The sequence below is a fragment of the Monodon monoceros genome, unplaced genomic scaffold (assembly GCF_005190385.1).
Source record: "Monodon monoceros isolate NGI ecotype Baffin Bay Population unplaced genomic scaffold, NGI_Narwhal_1 Super_Scaffold_6, whole genome shotgun sequence".
In the NCBI taxonomy this organism is placed as follows: Eukaryota; Metazoa; Chordata; class Mammalia; order Artiodactyla; family Monodontidae; genus Monodon; species Monodon monoceros.
Window position 1 is genome coordinate 49,252,345 of NW_021703783.1, and position 26,959 is coordinate 49,279,303.

Genomic DNA, 26,959 nt, shown 5'->3' on the forward strand with positions numbered 1-26,959 from the left:
CTTTCATTTTCTCAAACTTCTGTAAATACAGGGTATTAATCCTTTTAATCTTTGCCAGTTCTACAGGTGATAGAGGCCTCCTTTAGTTAAGCATTTCTTTGATCAGCACTGAAGCAATTTTTTGGCACTGACTTTGGCCATTTTTAATTCCTCTGGGAGTTGACTATTCACTTCTTTTGCCCATTTTTATACTGGGATATTAATCTTTGCTTTTAAGAACTCATCTATTAAAACTAATTACCCTTTTTCACGTATGTTGCAAATATTTTCCCAATTTGTCACCTGTTTTGATTTTATGATGGGGCTTTTGGGGGAGAAGGGAAAAAGGGAGGATATAGAACTCTGTTCATGTGTGTCCCGTCTTTTTTTAAGAAAACTCCTTCCCACTACAGATAAGAGAAAAAGTCTATCCTCTGCTCCCCTAATTTAACAGCTTTAAGATTTAAATTTTAAGTCTACTTATATAACCTGGAATTTATTTCAGAATCTTGGCTCAGGCCTGATTTAGGGCTTTATACTCACCAAAATGGGCAAGAAAGACATCCCATCCATCTGTGTCTTATTCAGATTGTAGCCAGCGATGTCCAAAATAGTAGGACCCAAGTCAATGTTGGCAACGAGCCGCTATGAGAAAGAGGAAGAAACAGTCAATTGATCTAGAACACAGTTTGTCCCATTTTCCTTTTCTATCTATAATAGAGTTCTCTTCCCCGCAACCCACCTGTGAGATAAACAGCACTTACTGTTATCTTTTGTACAACCCATACTTCCTATTGCATATATTTAAATATAACTATAATAATTTAAAATACAAAACATAAAGCCTTATAAAGTTTATAATACATGCTCCTGGGAAGTTAATGTTTATTCTACCCATACTGTTACCATTGATAAAAACATTTTTCAAGATTCCTTTAGGATTGCCTTGAGTCTGTTATGAACGATGAGGAAAATGTCGGGTTATTTTATACAAAGTGTTTTCCAACTTGATTATTCTTATTAGTTCACTAAACTTGACTTCAAATTGACTCCTGACGTTTTTTAAAGGCTTAAAGGTTGAATGCTTGTCACCAATGAGGATGTTAGCCTTTTTAATAGTTTTTTGAAGTGACAACACTGGTAAGGAATGTTTGCAGTAGTTTTTGAAGACTGTAGGAAACTCATCCCAACAATGCATCAATAAGTTTCCTTAAAGAGCACAAAACTTGGATGTTTTTATTTTTTAAATTTATTTTCCTTTTTTCTTTCTTTCTTTTTTTTTTTTTTTTTTTGCGGTACACAGGCCTCTCACTGTTGTGGCCTCTCCCGTTGCGGAGCACAGGCTCCGGACGCGCAGGCTCAGCGGCCATGGCTCACGGTCCCAGCCGCTCCGCGGCATGTGGGATCTTCCCAGACCGGGGCACGAACCCGTGTCCCCTGCATCGGCAGGCGGACTCTCAACCACTGCGCCACCAGGGGAGCCATTATTTTCCTTTTTTTAAAATAAATTTATTTTATTTATTTATTTTTGGCTGCGTTGGATCTTCGTTGCTACACATGGACTTTTCTCTAGTTGCGGAGGGGGCTACTCTTTGTTGCAATGCACAGGCTTCTCATCGTGGTGGCTTCTCTTGTTGCAGAGCATGGGCTCTAGGCGCACAGGCTTCAGTAATTGTGGCACATGGGCTTCAGCAGTTGTGGCTCACAGGCTCTAGAGCACAGGCTCAGTAGTTGTTGCACGTGGGCTTAGTTGCTCCGCGGCATGTGGGATCTTCCTGGACCAGGGCTTGAACCCGTGTCCCCTGCATTGGCAGGCGGATTCTTAACTACTGCACCACCAGGGAAGTCCCAAAACTTGGATGTTTTTAAACAAAGGTTCTAGAAATTAAAGACACTGTCCAGCATTTATACCTTGCCATATCTCCTTGATTTATTGGACTATTTTTCTTCTGTATACAATACCGCTACCAGGCCTAAACCAGCATAGTCCAAAGTCCAATAGGGATAGAACAGGAATCATACGTGTAATTTAAAACTGTCTAGTGACCACATTAAAGTAAAAAAAAAAGGGGTGAAATTCACTGTAAATATTTAAATATTACTATTTCAACATGTAAGCAATACAAAAAAGTGATGAGATTTTACTTTAAAAAAACTTTTGAACCAAGTGTTTGAAATCTGGTATTTTACAATTATAACATCTCAATCTGGACTATCCCATATATGTTCTGGCTCAAGAACCACATGAACTTTTGTAGCAGAGAGTCTAGAAGTCACGTGGTCACAGGCTAGAAAAAGCCTTGGAGTGATGGAGACAATCCACGAGGGAAACGAAGGGAACTAGTGTTCACTGAGCACCTATTCTGGGCCAGTGCTTAATGCTTATCCTCATTTAATCCTCCCCACAGTCCTAGAAAGCAGTATTTTCCCAATTTTACAGATGAGGAAATGAAAGAGAAGTAACTGACACAAAGTCAGCAGCCTGTAACTGGAAAAGCTGTCATTTACTGGAAATAAATAACAGTCTTCAAAACTGTTGAGAGGGACTCCACTGGTGGTGCAGCGGTTAAGAATCCACCTGCCAATGTAGAGGACACGGGTTTAAGCCCCAGTCTGGGAAGATCCCACATGCGATGGAGCAACTAAGCCCGTGGGCCACAACTACTGAGAGCCCACGTGCCACAACTACTGAAGCCTGCTTGCCTAGAACCCATGCTCCGCAACAAAGAGAAGCCACCACAATGAGAAGCATGCACACCACAACGAAGACCCAATGCAGCCAAAAAAAAAAAAAACCCAGAAACTGTTGAGAAAACTCAGGTCATCTCAGGAGAAGCCAAATGGGGATTAGAAAAAAAATCTAATCCTATTACTTTTAATTTAAAAACAAAACCAAAGTACAGACATAAAAGGCAAGAAGCACTGTTCAGTAGCAGCCAGGTTTCCTGGACGGCTCCTGGAGGGCAGAGCGATACACATATCCTGGCTCTGAACCAGTCAGTGTAACTCTGCAGCTGTTGGAAATTACCCTTCAGTGGCAGGCAACTCACGGGAAAAGCAATCCATATGTTGCTGAGGATAAAAAACACAAAAACTATGTCTCTAGGGATTACACAAGACCCGGTGTTAGAGATACCTTTCCCAGTTCCAAGTACCCCAGGCAGACTCTCCAGCGGCTTAGAATACAGCAAACAAGAGTGAGTATGAATACGGAAGAGACCATAGCAGGAAAGGAGACAAGCAGAGACACCACCTCCAGAATCAGATAAAGGCAACAAGACTCCAAAATGTGACTGACAGATCTCCAGTGATGTCCAGAACATGAATGAAGTCAAGTCAGTCCCACAGGTATTATTAACATGTCCAAGGCACCAAAATAATAAAACCCACAGAGATAAAACAGTGACTGCCAGTCTCAGCAGGAATTGCCTCGAGCCATCAGCAATGGGTGGGAGCGCCCTCTAGTGGCAGTTTGCTCTGTGGGGGGAGGGGAGGAGAAAGGTCTGCAAGATTCAGGACAAGTCAAGTCGCTAGTTCGGCACAAGTACCATAAACGCCACCACCAGGACTCTTTCTTCCCAGGTATCTACAATGATCACATCCTCCCTAAAAATGATGGACAAATTCTCTCCCTACTGGGTTTTGTTTGACTAAGACGTAGAGTCTCAAAATTAGCATACAGTGTCAGGAGATGGGAGACTTCTAGTAGATACCAAGTATGAGTGAAGAATTCAAGAGAGAATTATACCTCTCTCTGGTTTTTATACAGCCAAGGATTAGAATGGATACTATGAGCCCATCACCCTAATGACATCTAGAAACATTAGCATTTCAAGTTCCTAAAATGGTATTATTGCTTTTATCACTGACTATAAAGATCCATTTAAGGACTGGAACAGAAAACGCTCTGACAAGACCAAGTAAATTATTTCATGAATCACAGCCTCACAGTTTGTTTGGGAATGTTCTTAGGATTAAAGTATATATACATTTTGATCAAATATAAGGCCCTAAAAAACTCTGTGGGGCATGAGATCGAGGGATATCATGCCTTGAACCTGCTTATTTTTTTAGCTCTGGAAGAAGGACAGTACTGCAGAATTACCCAAAAGAATAAGGGCTCCCAGGAGGGTACATCAGGTTTTCAAACAGACTTTTAAGCCCTGATGTTAAAGAATTCACGTAAGGCTTTCAAAAAAAAGACTCAAAGCACACCAGAGAGCACCCCAAATCCATCTATTGAAGAGATATGGAGATAAGTGTATATGTATAACTGATTCACTTTGTTATAAAGCAGAAACTAACACACCACTGGAAAGCAATTATACTCCAATAAAGATGTTTAAAAAAAAAAAAAGCAAAGCACTGAAAGCAGAGAACTCTACACGTCTTGGGCTGCTTCATCTGGATTTGCCCCTCACGCCCCACTTCCCTAACAAGGAGTAAGCCAGGGCGTCACCTAGTTGCACTTGAGAATTTGCCCTTAGCATCCTCCCAGTTTCACGTGGGGAAACCAAGGCTTAGTCTGTCCAAAGTCTTAAAGCCAATAAGTGGTCTTCCTGACTCCCAGTTCGGTTTTATTTCCCCTGGATCATGCTATGTCATTTCCATTTTCGTACTAACCTTTTCCTTTCTTAAAGCCCGTTTGAAGAAATTCTACCACCAAATCTAAAGCTAGATTAATTTATAGCCAGAGGAGAAGACCTCAGCAGCCAATGTTTGGCATCCACCCATACCACCTGCCCCTGGCTCACCCCAATAGCCAACACAAAGCCAGATCCACTGGTCAAACGTGTCCTATTTTGGCTACTGGGCTGTTGCCAGCACAGCTCATTATGCTCAACTCACCACCCTGTGGCCCTCACACAGAACCTGCACCAAGAAAAGTCTGCTGCCAGCACACGATGAATCACCCACCACCTCTGACACACTGTGTTAGATGGAAGCAGGGCACTTCATACTTCTCAAACCACAGAGTGTCAAACACCATGGTTGTTTGTTGTTGTTTTTTTGGCCACGCCGCTGTGGGATCTTAGTTCCCCAACTAGCGATTGAACCCAGGCCCTCAGCAGTGAGAGTGCAGAGTCCTAACCACTGGACCGCCAGGGAATTCCAAAAAAAACCATGGAAGTTTGAGAATAGACGGTTAATTTTCAGACCTGGTTTTGCCACTTACTGTGTGACCCTGGTAATATATCCATTCACACAACTTGGATGTCACCCATTGTATGTTAAGGGCTGGGTATTCTTTTTTTTTTTAAATTACAGTTGATTTACAATGTGTTAATTTCTGCTGTAGAGCAAAGTGATTCAGTTATACACATACAGAGATATTCTTTTTTTTAAATATGCTTTTCTATTATGGTTTATCATAGGATATTGAGTATAGTTCCCTAGGCTATATAGTAGGACCTTTAAAAAAATTTTTATTTTATATTGGAGCATAGTTGATTAACAATGTTGTGTTAGTTTCAGGTGTACAGCAAAGTGATTCAGTTATATGTGTATCTATTCTTTTTCAAATTCTTTTCCCATTTAGGTTATTACAGAATACTGAGCAGAGTTCCCTGTGCTATACAGTAAAAGGAACTTCTTGTTTATCCATTATATATATAATAGCTTACATGTGCTAACTCCAAACTCCCACTAAAAGCTGGGTATTCTAAGTTCAGGTAATACCTCTCAACTAGGGACTCCTAGAGTTAAAAAGACAAACTCAGTCGGGTGTGGTAAGTGTGAGGCCAGCTGGGAAGCTGGGAAAGGCACCCACTCCATGTGGGGCGGGGGTCTACAGTGACGTTCATTTAGGGGAGCCCTAAACCGAAGCCCCGAAGGACAATGAACTTAGCCAGGGGAAAGGGGCATGAGGTGGGCATTCACACAGAAGGCGCAGCCAGCTGTACAAAGGCAAGGAGGTGAGAGAGATGATCCAAGTAGGAAGTAAAAGTAGTTCAGGACAACTGCCACCTTCTGTCCCTTGAACAGGCCAAGCTCATTCTCCTATCTGTGCCCTTCACATGCACTGTTCTGCCGCTCAGGATACCCTCCCACAGATCTTTGCACGACTCAATCCTTCTTGACACCCGGGTCTCTGCCCAAATGCCTCAGAGACTTTCACCGACAACTGAAGCTCAGGTATCTGGCTCCCCCTGACACAGGGAGTTAAGAACTGATCTTCTCTGACTGCTCTTGCTGTGGCTCCAAGGCTCCTGGTATACTGCGCTGGCACAGGAAGATACTGAAGAAATACTGTTGTCTGAGCTGTAGTGTAATGGTTGAGTGTACGGACTCTGGTTAAGTGTATAGCAGCCAGACTGCCCGAGTTCAAGTGCAGGGCTCTGATATTCGTTGGCTACATCCTCTTGGGTAAATCGCTGAACTTGTATACCTCAGTTTCCTCATCTGTAAAATGGGGATAACAGCATTCATATCGCATAAGGCTGTGAAGGTTAACTGAGTTGATACAGGTAATACACTTGGAACAGCACCTGTCACATCCTAAGCATTCAATAACGGTTATTATTGTTGAAATGGCTTCCTAGGACCTGGTTTCACTTAGATGGCTTAGAGAAAGTGAAGTTTCTGATTGTAACATGGAGTGCCACTGTTAACTTGAAGGAAAAAGGAACAGTCTGTTCCGTGGGCAGCTGGCTGACACGTCATTCTGTTCTCATCAGCCGCCTTCCCCACACCGGTCAGACGTGGCCCTGCTCCTCAGAAATGCACACAGGTGCAGACGTGCTCTCCTCAACCAGCTCCCCACACCAAGATCAAGAAAACACTTTTAAGACTGAATGGTTTTCCAAACTTGCCTACCTCCGTTGACAGAAGAGGCCTGTTTAGAGGGTAATGAATTTGTAGTGGAAGGTGACTGCCTTTAGGAATGTGGGTCTTAAAAGAAAAAGAAAATTCAAAAGGCACTTATGAAGGCCATTTTAAGTTTCCGAGAGAATTTGAACAGAATTCCATCAAGAGCATTGTGAAAGGAAATAAGTGAATGACAGACATTTAAACAGAGTAAACATTACACCCCCAAGTTAAACTCAAGCACCAGTATACCCAGAAATTCTGACCTATTTTTCCAATTTTAGCTTAAAGAATCCATTTGCTGGGCTTCCCAGGTGGCACAGTGGTTGAGAGTCTGCCTGCCGATGCAGGGGACATGGGTTCGTGCTCCGGTCCGGGAAGATCCCACATGCCGCGGAGCGGCTAGGCCCGTGAGCCATGGCCGTTGAGCGTGCACGTCTGGAGCCTGTGCTCCGCAACGGGAGAGGCCACAACAGTGAGAGGCCCGCATACCGCAAAAAAATAAATAAATAAATAAATCCATTTGCTCATTTTCTTTTGTCTCACAGAGCTGGGACTGAAATTGTGGTATTAGGGAAGAGAAAACAACTGGTAGAGCCTATCAATTCTTATCTCCCAACATTGGACCAGTGTTTTGGATCAAGGTGCCCATGAACTCTAGGAACAAAGTACCTCAGTATTAGGAACTCAGTTTGAAACCAAATGGAAATGGTAACAAAAGAACGTGGTACTTTATGACAGTACTAGGAGACAGAATCAGTAAAGTAGAAAGGCATTAGTGAGGAAGAGTCCCACAGGGAGGGGGACTAAATTCTCAGACAACACCCTTTCTGTAGCCTTATACTCAGAGGGAGGTCAGACCGGCAGCAGACATCACCTGGGACCACCTGGGAGCAGGCTGGAATGCAGAATCAGAATCTGCATTTCAACAAGGCCCCCAGGGGATGTGCACACACAACAAAGCCTGAAGAGCTTTGCTCTCCCGGGCTATGGGCCCCAAACTGGGCTGCCTCTCAGAATCATTGTGAACTTAAGAAAAAAAGCAGAGGCAGGGATTCTATTCCAGTTCAAGTGAGTCAATCTCAACCTTTCTAGATGTTAAGCCTTTCAGTTTCAGAAGGTAGTTTTGATGAGCACCCTGGTGGAGAGTCACGGCTCGAGGACCAAGTAAAAATCTAGTCTCAAAACACAAGCAAAAGCTCTTCATGCTAATATGATACATATACATCTAATAGTGGGTGGCCAGCAGTTTACTGGTATTATGCTAAGTGAAATATGTCAGACAGAGAAAGACAAATACTGTATGATATCACTTATACGTGGAATCTAACAAATACAACAAACTACTGAATATAACAAAATATAGAGAACAGATACAGAGAACTAGTGGTTACCAGTGGGGAGATGGGATGGGAGAGGAACAATATAGGAGTAGGGGATTAAGAGCATTAGGTATAAAATAAGCTACAAGGTTATGTTGTACAACACCGGGAATACAGCCAATATTTTAAAATAACTGAATGGAGTATGACCTTTAAAAACTGTGAATCACTATATTGTACCCCTGTAGCTTACAGAATATTGTACATCAACTATACTTCAATTAAAAAAAAAAAGAAAGAAAAAAGAATCACTGTTCGCAAGGCTTATAAATACACTTGCAAAAAATCTTAAGCCAATCAGCCTTCATCCTCAAAGGAGGAGAGATTGAATCAGCCTCCTCTTAGGAGGAAAAACTTTCTTTCCTCAGGCAAATGCTACATCACCTTGTCAGCAACCTACCTTGCTTGTCTGATTTGGTTTGATCCCAGGCCCTCGAACCAACAGTGGAACTTTGATATCAAACTCATACAGCTGTCTTTTGTCTATTGGCAAAGAAAACTGTCCTGAAAAAAAAAATGCATAGGGTAAAGATGGAACCGAGAAATGTCACTCATGCATGCATTCATTCAATAAACAGTAAAAATCAAAAACAGCCTTGTTCTACTAATTATGGGGTTTTAATGGAAAGCTTAAATTTGCCTGGGTCTCTTATTACTACAAGGCAGGAAACAATGAGCTCATCTTTAAAAAAAAAATGCCTAGAGGGACACCCTGGTCTAAAATAGGCAAATTCAGCAAAAAGAATGACTAGAAAGTATTTGAAGCAAAGATACGCTATTTATGTATGATACTCGACCTGATCACAATGGAATGAAGTTACTCTAAAAGCTGCTAAATAAAGGGAGAAAACCATTTATCCAGCCTTTCCTGAATAAACTCTATTTCAAGATAACCGAACAGCTGGTGAGGGGAATTTCCTGAGGAATTCCAGCCAGTAAATTCAGAAGGACAGAGTTATGAAGTCAAACTTCGCAATTTCTGAGGGAACAGATTTAAGCAACAATCATCAATGGACGTTTTAGCCACAAAAGGTTCATAGGATGGGCTCAGGTTGATACCACAGGAGCCATCAAACAGTAACAGCATCCCTAAAGTGAGGCAACCAGACACCCCAGCGGCATGATGTGAATGAAGCAGTAAGAAGTACATGACAGCATCAACTAGAGAGCATTCTTGTTGAACTTCTATTAAGACTCTAGATCTAACTACCAATCTATAGAAAATGTTGAGTATAGATAAACGAGTTAAGGCATCACATGAGCAGTTAGCTACAACTGGAATGTGAGATATTCTAAAGGACAGAAGACGAGTTTCCCCAATAAATCGGTGGCAAAGGACAGCCTTAAGACACATAAAAACTAAAGGGAGTGTGTGGACTTTGTGTAGGTTCTGATAGCTAATCAACTAGTCAGGTGCAGAATCAAGTGTTGACATATGGAATCACAACATCTGGAGTTTCTTCAAAAACTTATAGCTAAAACAGAAACATGAAGAAGGTATGAGGAATTCAAAAGACTGGTCTCGTGCCGCTGGAAACCAAAGCTGGGCAATGGGAGTTATTTTACTAGTCTCTACTGTGCGCGCTTAGAAATATTCATAACACCGCAGGAAACGCCTCATCAATCTGCTCCTGTGCAAGCAAACCTCAGGCTAATTCCCTTCCAGTTTAGGAAATTTAAAAGAGTGGAGAGAGAAAAAAATACTGATTTTTAACTAGAGGAGGTCCAAGAAGAAAGGATGAAAGTCAAGGACACGGGGGTGACTCATACTGCAGTTGTGAAAAGAAACACAAAGCAAAACTCACACACACCAAAACACCTCATTTCACAGGAAAGTTCTTCCCCAGGACAACCCTTTCATGGTCTTCCTGTGTCAAATGTCATACCCCTATTCCCTGAGATCCACCCTCCTTAAAATCTAGCTCAATTTCTCACCTACTTCATAAAGCCTGCCTCTAACTCATCAAGCTCACTCTCTGCTCAGACTCCTTGAACACCATGTAATTCGGCCTGTGAAATAGCAAATAATGAAACCTGGTCTCTCACCAGGGGAAATGAGTGGGCCCTCTAACCAGAGGGGCCCTGAGGGCAAGACCCTCCCTCTGGCCCGTCCACTGCCGCAAAAGGACAGGAGCTCCCTGCCAGTGCTACGGATTGAGCGAGAAAGGAAAGGCACCTCGCCAAGGTCATGGTGCCCCTTACCTGTGTGATAGCCATTGTCTGAGGTGTAAAAGATGTAGGTGTCATTGAGCTCCCTGCTGAACTCCAATCGCTTGACCAGCTTCTCCACAAGGTCATCGACTGACAGCAGAGTCTGCCACCTGGATGTGAACACAGGGCAGCAATGGGACTTCAGAGACAATGCTGAGGTACTGCCATCTTGCCAAAAAAGCGAAGTCCAAAAAACACCCCAAAACCAAATCGAAACAAAAAAACTCCCAACCTCCTTCCCAAAAAAAACCCCTCAGAGCCACTCTCCCCAAAAGCTCAAATCCCCTATTTCCTTTCCTTCCATTCATTGCAAAGCACAGATTAGAAAACTCCAGAACACAATTAGTTGATTCCAAATTTAACCGATTCTACAGAAATAAATGAGGGTTTTTATAACCAGTTAGCTTTATTATTTATCGTGGCTGAAGATGAGAATAAAAGACTATTGGAAGGGAAAGTTGTCAACTCAGCACTGACTGATAGAGATGAATTCAGATAGACCTGGCTACAACAATGTTTAATGGTCGAACTAGGGGTCAGCAAATGATAGCCATGGGCCAAAGCTTGACCACTGTCTGTGTTTTTGTTTTTAACTGCGGTACAAAACACATAACATAAAATTTACTGTTTTAACCATTTTTAAGGGTACAGGTCGGTAGCGTTAAGTATATTCACATAGTGGAACAGATCTCCAGAACCTTTTCACCTTGCAAATCTGAAACTCTACGCCCGTGAAACAACAACTCGCTGTTTGCTTTATGTATAAAGTTTCACTGTAGCACAGCCAATGCTCATTCATTCTTGTCTTGTCCAGGACTGCTATGCGCTCCAACAGCAGAGCTGAGCAACAGTGACACAGACTATACGGCCGACAAGCCTGTAATATTTACTATCTGGCCCTTCACAGAAAGTTTGCCAACCCCTGGTCTAAAACTAAATGCACCTTAAGAGAAAGTAAGAATTTCCTGAAAACTAAAAACTGCAAAGGCAAATATTCTGCTCTAGCCTAAGCCTTTGGGTCTCAGGCAAATATTGGGGCTAATCTCTCACAAAGCGACCTTTTATTATTATTATTATTTTTTACATCTTTATTGGAGTATAATTGCTTTACAATGGTGTGCTAGTTTCTGCTTTATAACAAAGTGAATCAGTTATACATATACATATGTTCCCATATCTCTTCCCTCTTGCGTCTCCCTCCCTCCCACCCTCCCTATCCCACCCCTCTAGGTGGTCACAAAGCACTGAGCTGATCTCCCTGTGCTACGTGGCTGCTTCCCACTAGCTATCTATTTTACGTTTGGTAGTGTATATATATCCATGCCACTCTCTCGCTTTGTCACAGCTTACCCTTCCCCCTCCCCATATCCTCAAGTCCATTCTCTAGTAGGTCTGTGTCTTTATTCCTGTCTTACCCCTAGGTTCTTCATGACATTTTTTTTCTCTTAAATTCCATATATATGTTTTAGCATACGGTATTTGTCTTTCTCTTTCTGACTTACTTCACTCTGTATGACAGACTCTAGGTCTATCCACCTCATTACAAATAGCTCAATTTCGTTTCTTTTTATGGCTGAGTAATATTCCATTGTATATATGTGCCACATCTTCTTTATCCATTCATCCGATGATGGACAAAGGTTTCCAACCTTTTCTTTAGATATAGAAAATTGTTAAAAAAAACCCAAATGGCTCCAATTTGCAATGTTTTAACAAGTCATAAAAACGGACTGTTTAATTAGACCTGAGGTCCAAAGACCACCTTGTAGCTAAATGTAAAGACCTCCCATCAGAGTCTCTCCCAACATCTTGCTACCCTCTGATTTTTTCTCAGAAATAACCATGTGGTGCAGTTCCCTGTTCATGGGCTGCTTCTGAGGGTCCTCAAAGACCACCTAGACTGGAAAGGAGCAGCTCTTACCTTTTCCTAAATGCATTATCTAAAAACTGTATTGAAGAATTAGTCATTGGGGTCTTGGCTTGCCTAATTAACCAGTGCTTGTTCTAAAATTTAAAAGAAAAACAGAAGTTAACACCAAGTCACCACAGTCAAACTACTAGAATAGATAATGAAAAAGATGATTTACTCGAGCAAAAAAGGAACTAACTGGAGCCTGTTTAAGCAACTTCAGATTTTCCCTCCACCACCCACCCCCACTTCCCTCCCCTGTGTTAGTAAAAAAAAACTTTCTGCAAATTATCACTCATTCTTTAGCTTCTTCTCATCACCTCCTTAATGGCAGAAGGCCTGGGCTCCTTTGTTAGCAGCTTTAATAAGAGATTTTGTGAAATATACTGGAAACTACTAACCAGAAGATTAAATTTATAACTTGGGTCTACCACCCAAACTATAAAAGGATAAATATCCACTTTACCTTCCTCTAAGTTTTGTCTAATAAGTCATCATTCCATGGCCCTCTATCTTTCCTACCTAAGATAGCGATCATCCTTGGACCTTGGGAAAAATTTCATCATAGCAATTTCCTAAAACTTCAAGTCCAAATCTAGAGGATGCTTCTCATATAAATAAAAGAGTCACAGTTAAAAAAAAAACACACAAAACATTGCCAAATACCATTTATTCTCTCCTCCCCATTCATAAAACCCTAAGCTGCCATCTTGCAAACTGTGATCCTCAAAGCCTTCTTTAGTTAGCACGCTTGACAAATGCTACAGAGCATCTCTTCCTGCTGCAAATTCATGTCAGAACACGAATAACTGAGAAATCCTGTAGCAGAGTGACTTATTTAACCTGAAGTTTCTAATCTTACTTAGTCATGGGAGCTTCTATGAACTTCTTTTGGAACACAGAGAGAATGGCACCCAGGTTTCAAACTCGGTTCACTCATCTTTAATGTCATCCACGGCAAGCACATGCCTACAATGTGCCAGGCAACATGCTAGACGCTTCTGTGTATTTTAATCCATACAAGAGTTGCAGGAGAGGTCAGGATCCCCGACTTTAGAGAGAAAAATGCAAGTTAAGCATCTTGCTCATGGTCAGGTCACTTAGCTAGAAAGCGGTAATACGGACTCTAACTCCAAGACTCATTCTTTCTACCACCTCGCAAGCAACTAAGATTTCTGGGTAACAGGCATGAGGCAGTAGAAGCTTTCTGCTTCTGAACTAGCAAACTGCCCATCTCCTGTGCCATAGGAAGGGTAAGTGGTATATGAAGTGAAGAGTATTTAGGTCATGGCCTGCTCTGGCTCATTTCTCCATTCAACTTCCCTTCCCAATCACGTTGCACTGTGTCACCCCTCTTCTTCCTACGCCTCGGGCCTGCTAAGGGCCACCCAAAGGAGACTGCTGCAGGCCCAGCTCAGCCCCAAGGGACGTGTCTCAGCCACTGCCGGGCAGGAGGAGTGCCAGCACAGAGGTTATCAAAAGAGCCTGTAGTCAGGAAAGATGGCATTTGTTTACCATTGTCCGCCGGCTCTCCAGCTGCCCACTGGGTGTGTGGCACGAACCCTATCTGACTTCTGAAGCAAGCGTGTACTACCTAGTATGTTAGCGACAGGTGCAATCACCTTTAAAAGGTTTAGAAGGAAGAGCAACTATATGATTCAAAGGCTCCCTGGCAAGTATGTGACACAACTAATCACATCGAGCATGGCCTAATGCAAGGGCTAGGGGAAGCTACCGTTCCGTGGATGTTGAAGTTCTTGTTTCTTGGTGCAAAGACGTTCTGGAAGGTGTTCTGGTACTGAGGTGCAGCTGTCCAAGGCGAATGAGGTGCCGGAGTGGAGATCATCATGAAGAATGGCTCAGAGTTGGACTTGTAGTCCAGGAAGTCCAAGGAGACATTGGCCTGACATATACAAAGATTTGTCATTGCTTACCCTACTTCACAGTTGAGGACCTGATAGATACCTGTTCTCTGGTGAACAGGGGTACAGGGCCCTATTAGCTTTTCCACCAATCTTAGCATACAATGTATGTCACAGTCACTTGCAAGCGTGTTGCTGGAACAGATCGTTTGGCTTTCAGGCAAACACAATAAAAAATTGAAAAGCACACCATCGAAGAAAGCAATTAGGATTTTGATGATTTTACATGACCTTAAAATTGTTATGCCTCCCATAAGGAAAAAAAATAGTAATTTGGCCATTTTAGTATTAACTTATATTAATGCAGCTTAGAGTATATACATTTGATGCTTTAAAGAACATAAAAAGAGAGCCAACCTAATTCACAACAGTGGGAAAAGTGAATTCAGTTACTGTAATTTTACAAAAATATGTAGAGAGTAGATATCCTAAGTTGTGCCAGCTGAAGTAGCTAAACTAAGTGAGCAATATTAAGTCTAAATACACCACACCAGGGTTTTAATTTATATGGACTTAAAATTTTCATTTGCTTCTCTGGAGATACTTTACGAAAATGAAAGCTTCCCACACACATGCTGTGTTTTTAATTTCCTAGTTGATTTACATCTTCATTTATTCCCAACACTAAACTCAAAAGATACTATCAATTTCTTATCACCATCCCATCCCCTTACTTTACTCCAGCCCTGTCAAGAAACCCTGTGGTTTCTCCAACCTGCCACGCACACTCCTGGTTCAACACCCTCACGCTTTCTGTTCCCTTTGCCTGTGGCACTCTTTCCCCTGACCTGTATAGCTCACTCTCATCTCCTTTAGGATTTTGCCTAAATGTTATCTACGTAACTCCCATCCCCTGCCTTATTTCTCTAACTAATCGCCATCTAACAAGACAACACACATATGGGTAAATAAAAGCCTCCACTAAAAGGTTACCGTCCACAGAATCAAGGACTCTGTTTCATTTACTGCTGAACACCTGCTATAATGGGTGCTGAAGTACTTGGTGAATGAATGCCCTATGGGGCGGGGGGCTGTCATTAGATACATCTTAGACAGGAAAGGACAGTCCCAAATTCCCGTCCCAATTTCAGTATTTTTTATGTATAATATACAATGCCTGAAGAACTCCCCTATCCCTATCCCGCCACCCTCATGATGAAGCTGCCATCTTGTAGCTTGTGAGTAAAACTGGGATCAAGAGTAGGAACCCCTACAAAGTAAAACCTCTTCGAAGTAATCTCTATAGTCTTAGAGATTACCCTTTGGAAAAGGGATTTTCTGCTGGAATTTCAAGAACATTAGATCTGAGCCTGGCTTAATTACAAAGAAAAACACCCTCAGGAGTTTTTATTTTAATCAGTTGGAAATATTATTTGGCGGTTAGACCAAGTTATTATTCATGTTACCCAACATTAACAAATACAAGTAAAGATTTTCTAGGCAGAGAGTTTAATTAAACATGAGCTAAAGTGCAAGGACAGAGCTTCAGTAACTCACCAAAACATCTGTCAGGTAGTCCACACTGTAGTTTTCACCATGCTTCCGTGCCTTCCCATTGATAGAGAGGGTATAATTATAGTATTTAGAATTCTTTTCCTATTAAAGAGAGGAAAGTAAGATTTTTTATGAGGTCAGCACACAAAATGAAAGTTGGAAACCATGCTGGGCTAAACTATACTCTGTTTAAATAGTGGTAAGACAAAAAAAAAAAGGTAATTGCTCAAGTCAATATTGAATTGGACTTTATGACTAGGGTTTTATTAACTACTAGCAGAGTTTCAATAATATGTCCTAGTTTAAAAAGCCAGAAATGGATCCGGTAGAACGCAAAATATGTTGCTAAACCTTGTGGAATGCAAGAAAAGTATCCCACAAACAGAGTGACTCACAAATCAACAGACTTTCTTTTAAGGAGACAAAATGGTCAATCGTAAAAGCAAACCAAATAATGTCAACATCAGAGCTACAGCAGAAAGTAAATAGCATCTGCAGGGCTGTGCGGAATTGCCGCTGACTTCATTAATCACTCACCAAGGCATACCAGTAACTCCAGCCCAGAGGAACGTGTGCTAGTCCACCTGCATCTGGGGCTCCATACTGCAAAGCAAAACAGGCAGCGCATTAGAAGTCCTTCGGACGTGACCAGACCAGAAGGAAACAGGAAACTTTCAGAATCTTTTTAGATCAGTGCCTGAAACATGGTAGGTGCTCAATCTCCTCAAACACATAACAGTCAAAAAGTAAAGAACACTATTGTACTAGGAACTTCTGAAGCAGGAGTTGGCAAACTATGGCTGCAGGCCAAATCTAGCCTGCCTACTGTTCTGTGGGGCCAGCAAGCTAAGAATTTTCTTCCAAACATTAAAAAATATAAACACCAATCAAAATCAACTATACTTGAATAAAAAAAAAAACAATCAGGGCTTCCCTGGTGGCGCAGTGGTTGAGAGTCCGCCTGCCGATGCAGGGGACACGGGTTCGTGCCCCGGTCCGGGAAGATCCCACATGCCGCGGAGCGGCTGGGCCCGTGAGCCATGGCTGCTGAGCCTGCGCGTCTGGAGCCTGTGCTCTGCAACGGGAGAGGCCACAGCAGTGAGAGGTCCGCGTACCACCAAAAAAAAAAAAAAAAAAAATCAAAAGAGGAATATTTTTGTGACAAGTTGCATAAGATTGAAATTTCAGTCACGGTGAGGTTTTACTGGAACACAGGCACACTCATTGGTTTATGTAAGTCTGTGGCTGCTTTCCTGCTACAACAGCAGAACTGTAGAGTCACTATAGAGACATATGGCCTGCAAAGCCTGAAATATTGACTTCTGGCCCTTTACAGGGAAAGGCCACATAGCTTAGGCCACATGGCTCATTTGCTGAGCTACTGATGGCCTAGACTGAATGGTCCAGCCAACCTTGTGGCTAACAGCCCAAATCATCAGACTACAAGCTACCAGCCTATCACTTCAGCTGTCCTGCTGGTGAAGTCTACTTTTGGACTCAATTTATCTGATGAGATGAATTAAGTGAAGAGACCACAGAATCATCCCATTTTATCTCGACAAGGCTTAATACTGCCCATTTAAGGCAGTGCCTCTAAGAACTAAATCTTTGTTATTATTATTATTATTTTTGGCTGTGTCTACGACACGTGGGATCTTAGTTCCCCGACCAGGGATCGAACCCGTGCCCCCTGCATTGGAAGCACAGAATTTTAACCGCTGGACCGCCAGGGAAGTCCCCTAAGTCTTTGTATTTTGAAGAATTTCTAATTTTGTATATGTTAGATGACTTTCAACATGCAAAGCAGTGTAAGGTCTCTTTATGACCTATAGCTTTAACCCATCACAGTGCTCATGATTCTTTTCAAACTGACTCATTTTTCATCAAATCCACAAGGCTGCAAATCCCCCAACTGTTGTGGGGAGGGGGAGAATTAACAAAATTCAGATCAGATATTAAGATCTCTAGCAACCACAGATGAAGTACATAAGAAAACGTGCATCTTCTCTTTGTCCTGAATCCCCAGTTTTATTTTAAGAGATAACCCCAAACACTCTCAAACTCATTATTTCTTTTAAGCCTGAACTTCGACTAAATGCTAAGGCCAATGTGGTGGACCCGAGGCCCTGAAATCTGGCTTTGGCAGGTCACAGTGAGGCCTCCCTCCATCCAGGCCCTCAAGGCCAGCACACTAACCACTCAGCCACATGCTTCAATGGTCTGAATGTCTCAGGCTCTGCGTGCTTTTCCTTCATCACTGATCTCTCCACAATCTGCTCCCAGTTTTCAGAAAGTGGGTTAACCATTAAGCTGCTATAATTCAGGAAAAGATGCCCAGAGGAAAAAATTCTTCACTCCACTCCTGATAAAGGGGGAAATGGAAACAAAGATACCATGACAGCCAAAGGACAAGCAGAATTCTTGAGGAAAAGGGGGAATATGCATCAGACCACAGCAGTCCTAAGACAATTTTTAAACAAATGCTCCAGAGACTATTTAAAGAAAGAATAACCACAGTGCCCAAATCATGTAAATACGTTCATGTAAGTTCTGGTTTAACAGGCAGATTAAGAGAAAACAACATATACCAAAAACCGTTTAACATGACTTGAACGGATGCTAATTAAAAAACAATTAACATGAATCATACTAATTCACATTCAAGAAGCTGTTTTTTAAAAAGAAAGAACGGGAATAATTAGATCATTCAACATACCTCATTTAAGTATTTCCCTGCAAAAAACGTTTGATAACCACACATTGATCTGAGAATTGCTGGGAAAGTATCTGGTTCTTGGATCTTCTGCCAAGACTTACTACTGCAGTTTCCCTCCAAAGTGTTGTTAACGACGTGATGGTTATGTGGGTACTTCCCTGTCAGGATACTGGCTCGGCTTGGACAGCAAAGAGCGCTTGGCACATACTACAAATGGAAGAGAAGCAAAAAAGGCAAAGTTACACAAGACAGATGGATTTCTCATCATTTCTAAACAGAAAGCAAGCTGCTCAATGCTCTGAAGTCAAATTTCTAGTCTCCCATGGAATAGAGGTTTTCTTTATACATGACACATTTCAGAGCTGCTTTAAGTCCCCTAGTGGAGACAGTAAAGCAGATAGAACCCAGGAAACATTTCTTTTTCAGCTGGTTTCTTTCTACAGGATAACCTAAAGTTCTAATTTCATCTGCCAAAGAAATATTTACATGCAAGGAATACAGCATGGTGGGAGCTAGGTCTTGAACAAAGATAAAGAATACTACTTGAATCTAATGTGGCAGAGAAGTAGAGGTTCATTTTCAGGCTGATCTGTGGCTTTATACATTTTTTGCATCACTTTATACACTGGACACAAATTTTTTTTCCTACTCTAATTATGCTATTAGCTCCTGTGATCAACAGAATTATCCTATTCAACCCAATGTTTGTCTAGGTCTTAATACTCATCACCGATCCACTTTACAGAAGGGTAATAGTAGCTTATACTCGCACCAGCAGGGAGGGAATGCTCATTTGAGCACGCCCTTGCCAGAATTACATATTATCCCTTTGAAATACTTAGCATTTCTTTGGCCTTTCAAACTGGATTTGGCATTTTTAAATACCGGTGAGGATGAACATTCTCCTCATGCATACTGACCAACTGTGTTCATGTGAATGGTTTGTTCATGTGCTTTGCACATTTTCCCCTCTTGTGACATAAAATTTGAGTTAAGGAAGGATTCAATCATGTTACAAATACTTCCCGTTTTTTTACTTTTGCTTTTTGAGTTTGTTACATGTTTGACTTTTATAATTTTCACATTGGCAACTCTTTTAATTCTCTCGCTTTTATATTTCCTGACCTATTTTTTGGCCAATGCCACACTGCTCACTGGATCTTACATTTAGTATCCAGTAGGGAAATCTCTTCCTTTAAACATTTTACCTTGATTATTCTAACCTATTTATTATTCCAGATAACTTTTGAATCACTTAATTCAGCCTAAAAAAAATCTTGCTGGGATTCTGATTAGAATAAGCATTTTATAATCTTGCGTCTTTCCACTCAAAATGATGTGCATATCTATGTATGAAGTATTGGGTTGGCCAAAAAGTGCGTTCGGGTTTTTCCGTAACATCACCTGTAATGAACTTTTTGGCCAACCCAATACTTTATCACTCACAAAATTTTGTAACTACATTTATAGGTCTTAACCATTACTGGCCACCACCAGCTATTCCTAGAGTCTATATTTTCCTGCTGTATAAGTGGGATCTTCTCTCCCCCATGTTTTTCTAACTAGTCATATGGAAGAAAGTTACTTCTATTTTTTCATTTCTACCTTACTAAATTCTATTAATTTAAAAAGTTTTCCAACAACTCTATGTTTTCTAGGCAGAAAATCCAGACAAGTGGAAATAACAATTTTTGTCTTTTTCCAGTACTTTTATTCCACAAGTACTGAATTCCACAAGTACTCTGAATTCCACAAGACTTATGCCAATGACTGGACAGTTCAGAAGAACATTAAGTGAGAGATATTGGGCCCTTGTCTCTTCCCTAACAGCAGTGCTCTGAGACTTTAACCTTAACCGTAAGTTGTGCTATTTGTTTGAAATACTCGTCATAGTACGGATGTAACAGTTTAATAAGTTACAAGGAAAGGATGCCGACATTTCAGAGGACTTTCAAGCATCCAGTGAGATAAGTATCTAATTTTCCTCCTTTTAACCACTGATATGCTGGTGAACAATATAATAACCACCATTATGTAGTGGTACTTACTCTAAGTTAGGCACTGATATAAATGCTTGCTTTACATGTAACAATCCATTTAACCTCCGAGACAGGTTTTAGTATCCCTATTTACAAATGGGGAAACCAAAGGCCAAAAAGGTTAATAAGTTCCCCAAGGTCGCACAGCTAGGAGAGAGGCAGAGACAACATTCAAAACAGGGTGATCTGGTTCCAGAGTCTGCTCTTAGCCACAACACAAGCTGCTGTTCAGTGGATTTCCCCATCTTAAGCTGGGCTACCACTGACTCGGTTATGAGCATGGTTCCTGAATTTGATTTGTCAGTATTTTACTTTGGATCTTTGTATTTATGTTTACACGTGTACATATACACATATATTTGTATTTACATATATGTACACACACACGTACACACAGCTGTTGTTGGGTTTCTTTCATTTTGCTGCTATTATCTTCGTTAGGTTTGGCTATCAGGGTTAATTGGGTTTTGCAGAGTAGCCTGCAAGCTTTTACCATGGAACTCAATTTACACAGTACAAATGTTAACCGTTTCCTACAATCCATTTTCAAACCTCAAACAGTGAAGTTTTAAATAAACTTCTCTACTTCTGAGTTGTAGATGAGAATGGCTTACAAAATACCTGTAATTAATCTTCAATTGTTAAGAAGTAATATTTCAACTAAACAAATCTATATTACATTAAATAGACTCCTTCCCTCAGATCAGGCATTTAATTAGAAAAAAACCACAGAAATTACAGTAGATGACCCAAAAGAAAGTGTTTCTTCTTAGAACATAAACACAATTAAAGTGTAACAAAATTAAATCAGCTTCAAAACTTACAGCACTGGAGAAAGTCATCCCCATCCCTCCAATGAGAGCCTTGGTTTTCTTTAGTGGTGTCTGTAAAGTAAACAGTTATCTGTTGAACAATTTCTTCCAATAAACTAAAACACACAGAACAAAATTCGTGTTTTTTTGTACCTTACTCTCAACCTTTTATTCCCAAATGATCAGCTCTATCTTACACTAAGGAACAGCCAAGTGTCCCATGTGATTCTGGAGATGAATCAAACAAGTTTGGTTACAGTCAGTTATGTCCTGTGCAAAAGTTCAGGGAGTTGTAATGCTTGCAGGAAGGGAAAGTTCACAGCTGATGGCATTATTCTAGCAATGTTGATTTCAATGTAATGAAATTTTGGTGCCCTTCTCTTATTTGTCACCAGCTGCCTTACAAACAGGTGGGGCAGATCTACCTCTATTAATTCATCTTTAGAAGCACGATATGGAAAATGATATGAAAGGAGCCTTCCATCCTTTAAAACAGAAATAAAACAACACTTAGGTTCTGAAAGCCAGACAAGGCCCCGACACTAACTCAAGTATCAGGCGCTCGGTGGTGAAGCCCAGATGCACGCTTTTTGACTATAAGCTCATGGCCCTCTGCACTAGACCAACCACCACCTCAGGCAAAGACTTGAACTAAGTGGCAAACACATATACAGAAAACCTTGTCAAGCAAAAGACTAGTCAGAAAATTATTTCGTTTATATCCTTGCTTTTCATCTTTTGCTCAAAACTTAACATCCTGACAAGTAGAGAGAACAACTAGTTTCAAATCCTACAGCAAGGATAAAAAGTATGAAGATGGTCACTTAGATATAAGTAATAACAATAAAAAATACTAACGATCTTTATCGAGATTCCAGACAGCAAGAAAGGATGATGTGAAGAAACTTATTTCAGTTGTATTATGAGTCAGTTCATAACGATTCTGAAGTTCCTGTGAAAGCTGAGACCATACTGAACACAGTTTTAAGTGTATTTGGTTGTGCAATAACTTCTTAAAGACTAATAACCCAAATACATAACCATGTTAATAAGAGGGTCATTTTCAATACTGTAAAAAAAGTTATCCCCATTGTTTTATACAGATGATAGAAAACCTAAGTAATCCATTAGCTAGAGAATTCTAACTTATTCAGGAATTTTGAAAACTCATGTGACAAAATTCAACATCCATTTATGATAAAAACTCTCAAAGTGGATATAGAGGGAATGTGCCTCAACATAATAAAGGCCATATATAACAAGTCCACAGCTAATATCCTACTCAACAGTGAAAAAATGAAAGTTTTTCCTCTAGAATCAGGAATAAGACAAGGATGCCCACTCTTGCCATTTTTATTCAATGTAGCATTGGAAGCCCTAGCCACAGCAATTAGACAAGAAAAAGAAAAGGAATCCAAATTGCAAAGGAAGAAGTAAAACTATCACTGTCTGCAGATGATGTAATACTACACATAGAAAATCCTAAAGACACCACCAAAAAACTAGAGCTCATCAATGAATCTGGTAGTGTTGCTTGATACAAAGTTGATATACAGTTAATGTTAATAAAATTAATATAGTGTTGCACTTCTATACAGTAACCGTGAACTATCAGAAAGAGAAATTAAGGAAACAATCCCATTTACAATCACATCAAAAAGAATAAAATACCTAGAAATAAACCTACCTAACGAAGTAAAAGACCTGTACTCCGAAAATTATAAGGGACTGATGAAAGAAATTGGAGATTACACAAATAGATGGCAAGATATACCATGTTCATGGATTGGAAGAATTAATATTGTTAAACTGACCATACTACCGAAGGCAATCTGCACATTCAATGCAATCCCTATCAAAATATCAATGGCATTTTTCACAGTACTAGAACAAATAATTTTAAAATTTGTATGGAAACACAAAGCACCCTGAATAGCTAGAATAACCTTGAGAAAGAAGAACAAAGCTGGAGGTATCATGCTCCCTGACTCCAGACTATACTAAAAGCTACAGTAATCAAAGCAGTATGGTGGGACTTCCCTGGTGGTGCAGTGGTTAAGAATCTGCCTGCCAATGCATGGGACACAGGTTCGATCCCTGGTCCGGGAAGATCCCACATGCTGTGGAGCAACTAAGCCCATGTGCCACAACTACGGAGCCTTTACTCTAGAGCCTGAGAGCCACAACTACTGAGCCTGTGTGTCTCAAGCCTGTGCTCCACAACAAGAGAAGCCACTGCAAGATGCAACTAGAGAAAGCCAGTGCACAGCAACAAAGACCCAATGCAGCCAAAAAAAAAAAAAAAAAAAAAAAGCAGTATGGTACTGGCACAAAAACAAACACGTAGATCAATGGAACAGAATAGAAAGCCCAGAAATAAACCCACACACTTATGGTCAATTAATTTACAACAAAGGAGGCAAGAATATACAGTGGAAAAAAGACAGTCTCTTCACTAAGTGGTGCTGCCAAAACTGGACAGCTTCATGTAAAAGAATGAAATTAGAAAATTTTCTCACACCATATACAAAAATAAACTCAAAATGGCTTAAAGACTTAAATATAAAACATGACAACATAAAACTCCTAGAAGAAAACACAGGCAAAACATTCTCTGACATAAATTGTAGCAATATTTGCTTAGATCAGTCTCCCAAGGCAAAAGAAATAAAAGCAAAAATAAACAAATGGGACCTAATCAAACTTATAAGCTTTGTACAGCAAAGGAAACCATAAACAAAACAAAAAGACAACAGACAGGGAGAAAATATTTGCAAACGCTGCAACCAACAAGGGGTTAATTTCCAAAATATACAAACAGCTTATGTATGTCAATATCAAAAAAACAAAAACAAAAACAAAACCCAAAGAACCCAATCAAAAAATGGGCAGAAGACCTAAATAGACATTTTTCCAAAGAAGACATACAGATGGCCAGCAGGCACATGAAAACATGCTCAACATCATTAATGATTAGAGAAATATAAATCGAAACTACAATGTGGTATTACTGTATTACCTCACACCAGTCAGAATGGCCATCGTCAAAAAGCCTACAAATAATAAATGCTGGAAAGGGTGCGGAGAAAAGGGAACCTTCCTACACTGTTGGTGAGAATGTAAATTGGTGCAGCCACTACAGAAAACAGTATAGAGGTTCCTTAAAAAACTATAAGTATAGTTATGATATGGTCCAGAATCTCACTCCTCAGCCTGTATCTGGAAAAGACAAAAACTCTAATTTGGAAAGATACACGCACCCCAATGTACACAGCGGCACTATTTACAATAGCCAAGACATGGAAGCAACCTAAATGTCCATCAACAGATGAACAGATAAAGAAGATGTGGTATACATATATATACAGTGGAATATTACTCAGCTATAAAAAGAATGGAATTTTGCCATTTGCAGCAACATGGATGGACCTGAAGATTATCATACTAAGTAAGTCAGACAGAGAAAGACATATAATATTATATGGTATCACTTTTATGTGGAATCTAAAAAAATAATACAAATGAACTCATTTACAAAACAGAAACAGACTCACAGACATAGAAAACAAACTTATGGTTAGCAAAGTGGGGGTGTGTGAAGAGATAAATTAGGAGTATGGGAGTATATATAAAACAGATTAAAAAACAAGGATTTACTGTATAGCACAAGGAACTATACTCAATTATCTTGTAATAACCTGTAATGGAAAAGAATCTGAAAAAGAATATATATGTATTTATGACTAAATCACTTTGCTGTACACCTGAAACACAACATTGTAAATCAACTCTAGCTCAATTAAAGAATAAATAAAAAGCTTCTGCAGAGCCAAGAAAACCATTAACAAAATGAAAAGGCAACTTATACTGAATGGGAGAAAATATTTGCAAGTCTTATATTTGATAAAGGGTTAATATGCAAAATATATAAAAAACTCATACAATAGCAAAAAAACAGCCAATTAAAAAATGGGGAGAGGGGACGTCGCTGGTGGTCCAGTGGTAAAGAATCTGCCTTATAATGCAGGGGACGCAGGTTTGATCCCTGGTCAGGGAGCTAAGATCCCACATGCCACGGGGCAACTAAGCCTGCGTACCACAACTACTGAGCTCACGTGCCTCAACTAGAGAGCCTGCATGCCACAAACAACAGAGCCCACGCACTCTAGAGCACGCAGACCACAACTACAAAGCCCATGCGCCCTGGAGCCTGTGCACCACAAATACAGAAGAGAAAACCCAAACACTACAACTAGAGGAGCCCGTGCACTGCAACGAAAGATCCCTCATGCCTCAATGAAGGTCCCGTGTGCTGCAACTAAGACTGGACGCAGCCATAAATAAATGTCTTAAAACAAAACAAAACAAAATGGACAGAGGATCTGAAAAGACCTTTTTCCAAAAAAGACATACAAATGGCCAACAGGTAAATGAAAAGATGTTTAACATCACTAATTGTTAGGGAAATGCAAATCAAAACCACAATGAGATAGCACCTCACACCTGTTAGAAAGGCTATCATCAAAAAGACAAGAGATAAAAAGTGTTGGTAAGGATGTAGACAATAGGGAACCCTTGTGCAACTGTTGGTGGGAATGTAAACTGGTTCAGCCAGTATGAAAAATCATGTGGAGGTTACTCAAAAATTTAACAATAGAACTACCATGTGGTCCAGCAAATCCACTTCTGAGTATTTATCTGAAGAAAATGAAAACAGTAACTCGAAGATATATATACCCCCATGTTCACTGCAGCATTATTTACAATAGCCAAGACAATGGAAACAACCTAAATGTCCATCAATGGATGAATGGAAAGGAAGATGTGGTATATATATACAATGGAATATTACTCAGTCATAAAAAAGAATGAAATATTGCCATTTTGATAACATGGGTAGACTCTGAGGGCATTATGCTAAGTGAATTAAGTCAGAGAAAGACAAATACTGTATAACCTCACTTGTATGTGGAATCTAAAAAAACAAGAAAACCCAAGTTCAGATACAGAGATCGGACTAGTGGTTTTCAGAGACAGGAAGTGAGGGGTGAGGGTGGGTGCAGTGAAATGGGTGAAGGGTGTCCAAAGGTAAAAACTTATAGTTATAAAATGAAGAAGTCATGGGGATGTCATGCACAGCATGGCAACTACAGCTAATAATATTGTATCGCACATTTGAGAGTGGCTAAGAGAGTAGATCTTAAAAGTTCTCATCACAAGAAAAAAAATTCTGTAACTATACATTATGATGAATGTTCACTATATTGATTGCTGTGATCATTTTGCAATATATACAAATATCACCATGTTGTACACCTGAAACTAACATAATGTTTTATGTCAATTACGCCTCAATAAAAGAAATAAATTTAAAGGAAAAAAAAGGTCTTTGATGATTTTCAGTAGATCCACAATAGGTTGCCAGGGGATGCTAGAGATACATAAGGTCTTTGCTAACCTTCAGAAGGAATGTCACCAGCCATGATTTCCCGCAAAACATCACTGGGTGCTATCCTCAAGCAAAAACCACTGGGCTGAATGAAACATTGGATTGATGAAGAATCTGAGTTACAGTGAGTACACAGGCAGGGGAAACAGGAATGCAAAGTATAAATAGGAAAAGGACTACGTGAGCTGATTACAGGGAACAATGGTCAAACTGTCTGGTATTTATGCAAAGCTACCGAA

The 26,959-nt window shown here is 40.4% G+C and overlaps 1 protein-coding gene across 3 annotated transcripts in view; it reads right to left on the reverse strand.

Annotated features, from left to right (window-relative positions):
- Positions 1-26,959, reverse strand: part of GNS (glucosamine (N-acetyl)-6-sulfatase) — a 52,061-nt gene that overhangs the window by 20,058 nt on the left and 5,044 nt on the right. For all 3 annotated transcript variants that reach the window (XM_029205042.1, XM_029205044.1, XM_029205043.1), the window contains exons 2-10: positions 21,284-21,343; positions 18,421-18,627; positions 16,242-16,307; positions 15,708-15,806; positions 14,024-14,191; positions 12,301-12,383; positions 10,371-10,489; positions 8,569-8,672; positions 523-624 (exon numbers count right to left, since the gene is read on the reverse strand). In XM_029205042.1, coding sequence (XP_029060875.1) covers positions 523-624; positions 8,569-8,672; positions 10,371-10,489; positions 12,301-12,383; positions 14,024-14,191; positions 15,708-15,806; positions 16,242-16,307; positions 18,421-18,627; positions 21,284-21,343 — 1,008 coding nt within the window. The remainder of the gene's footprint in view (positions 1-522; positions 625-8,568; positions 8,673-10,370; positions 10,490-12,300; positions 12,384-14,023; positions 14,192-15,707; positions 15,807-16,241; positions 16,308-18,420; positions 18,628-21,283; positions 21,344-26,959) is intronic.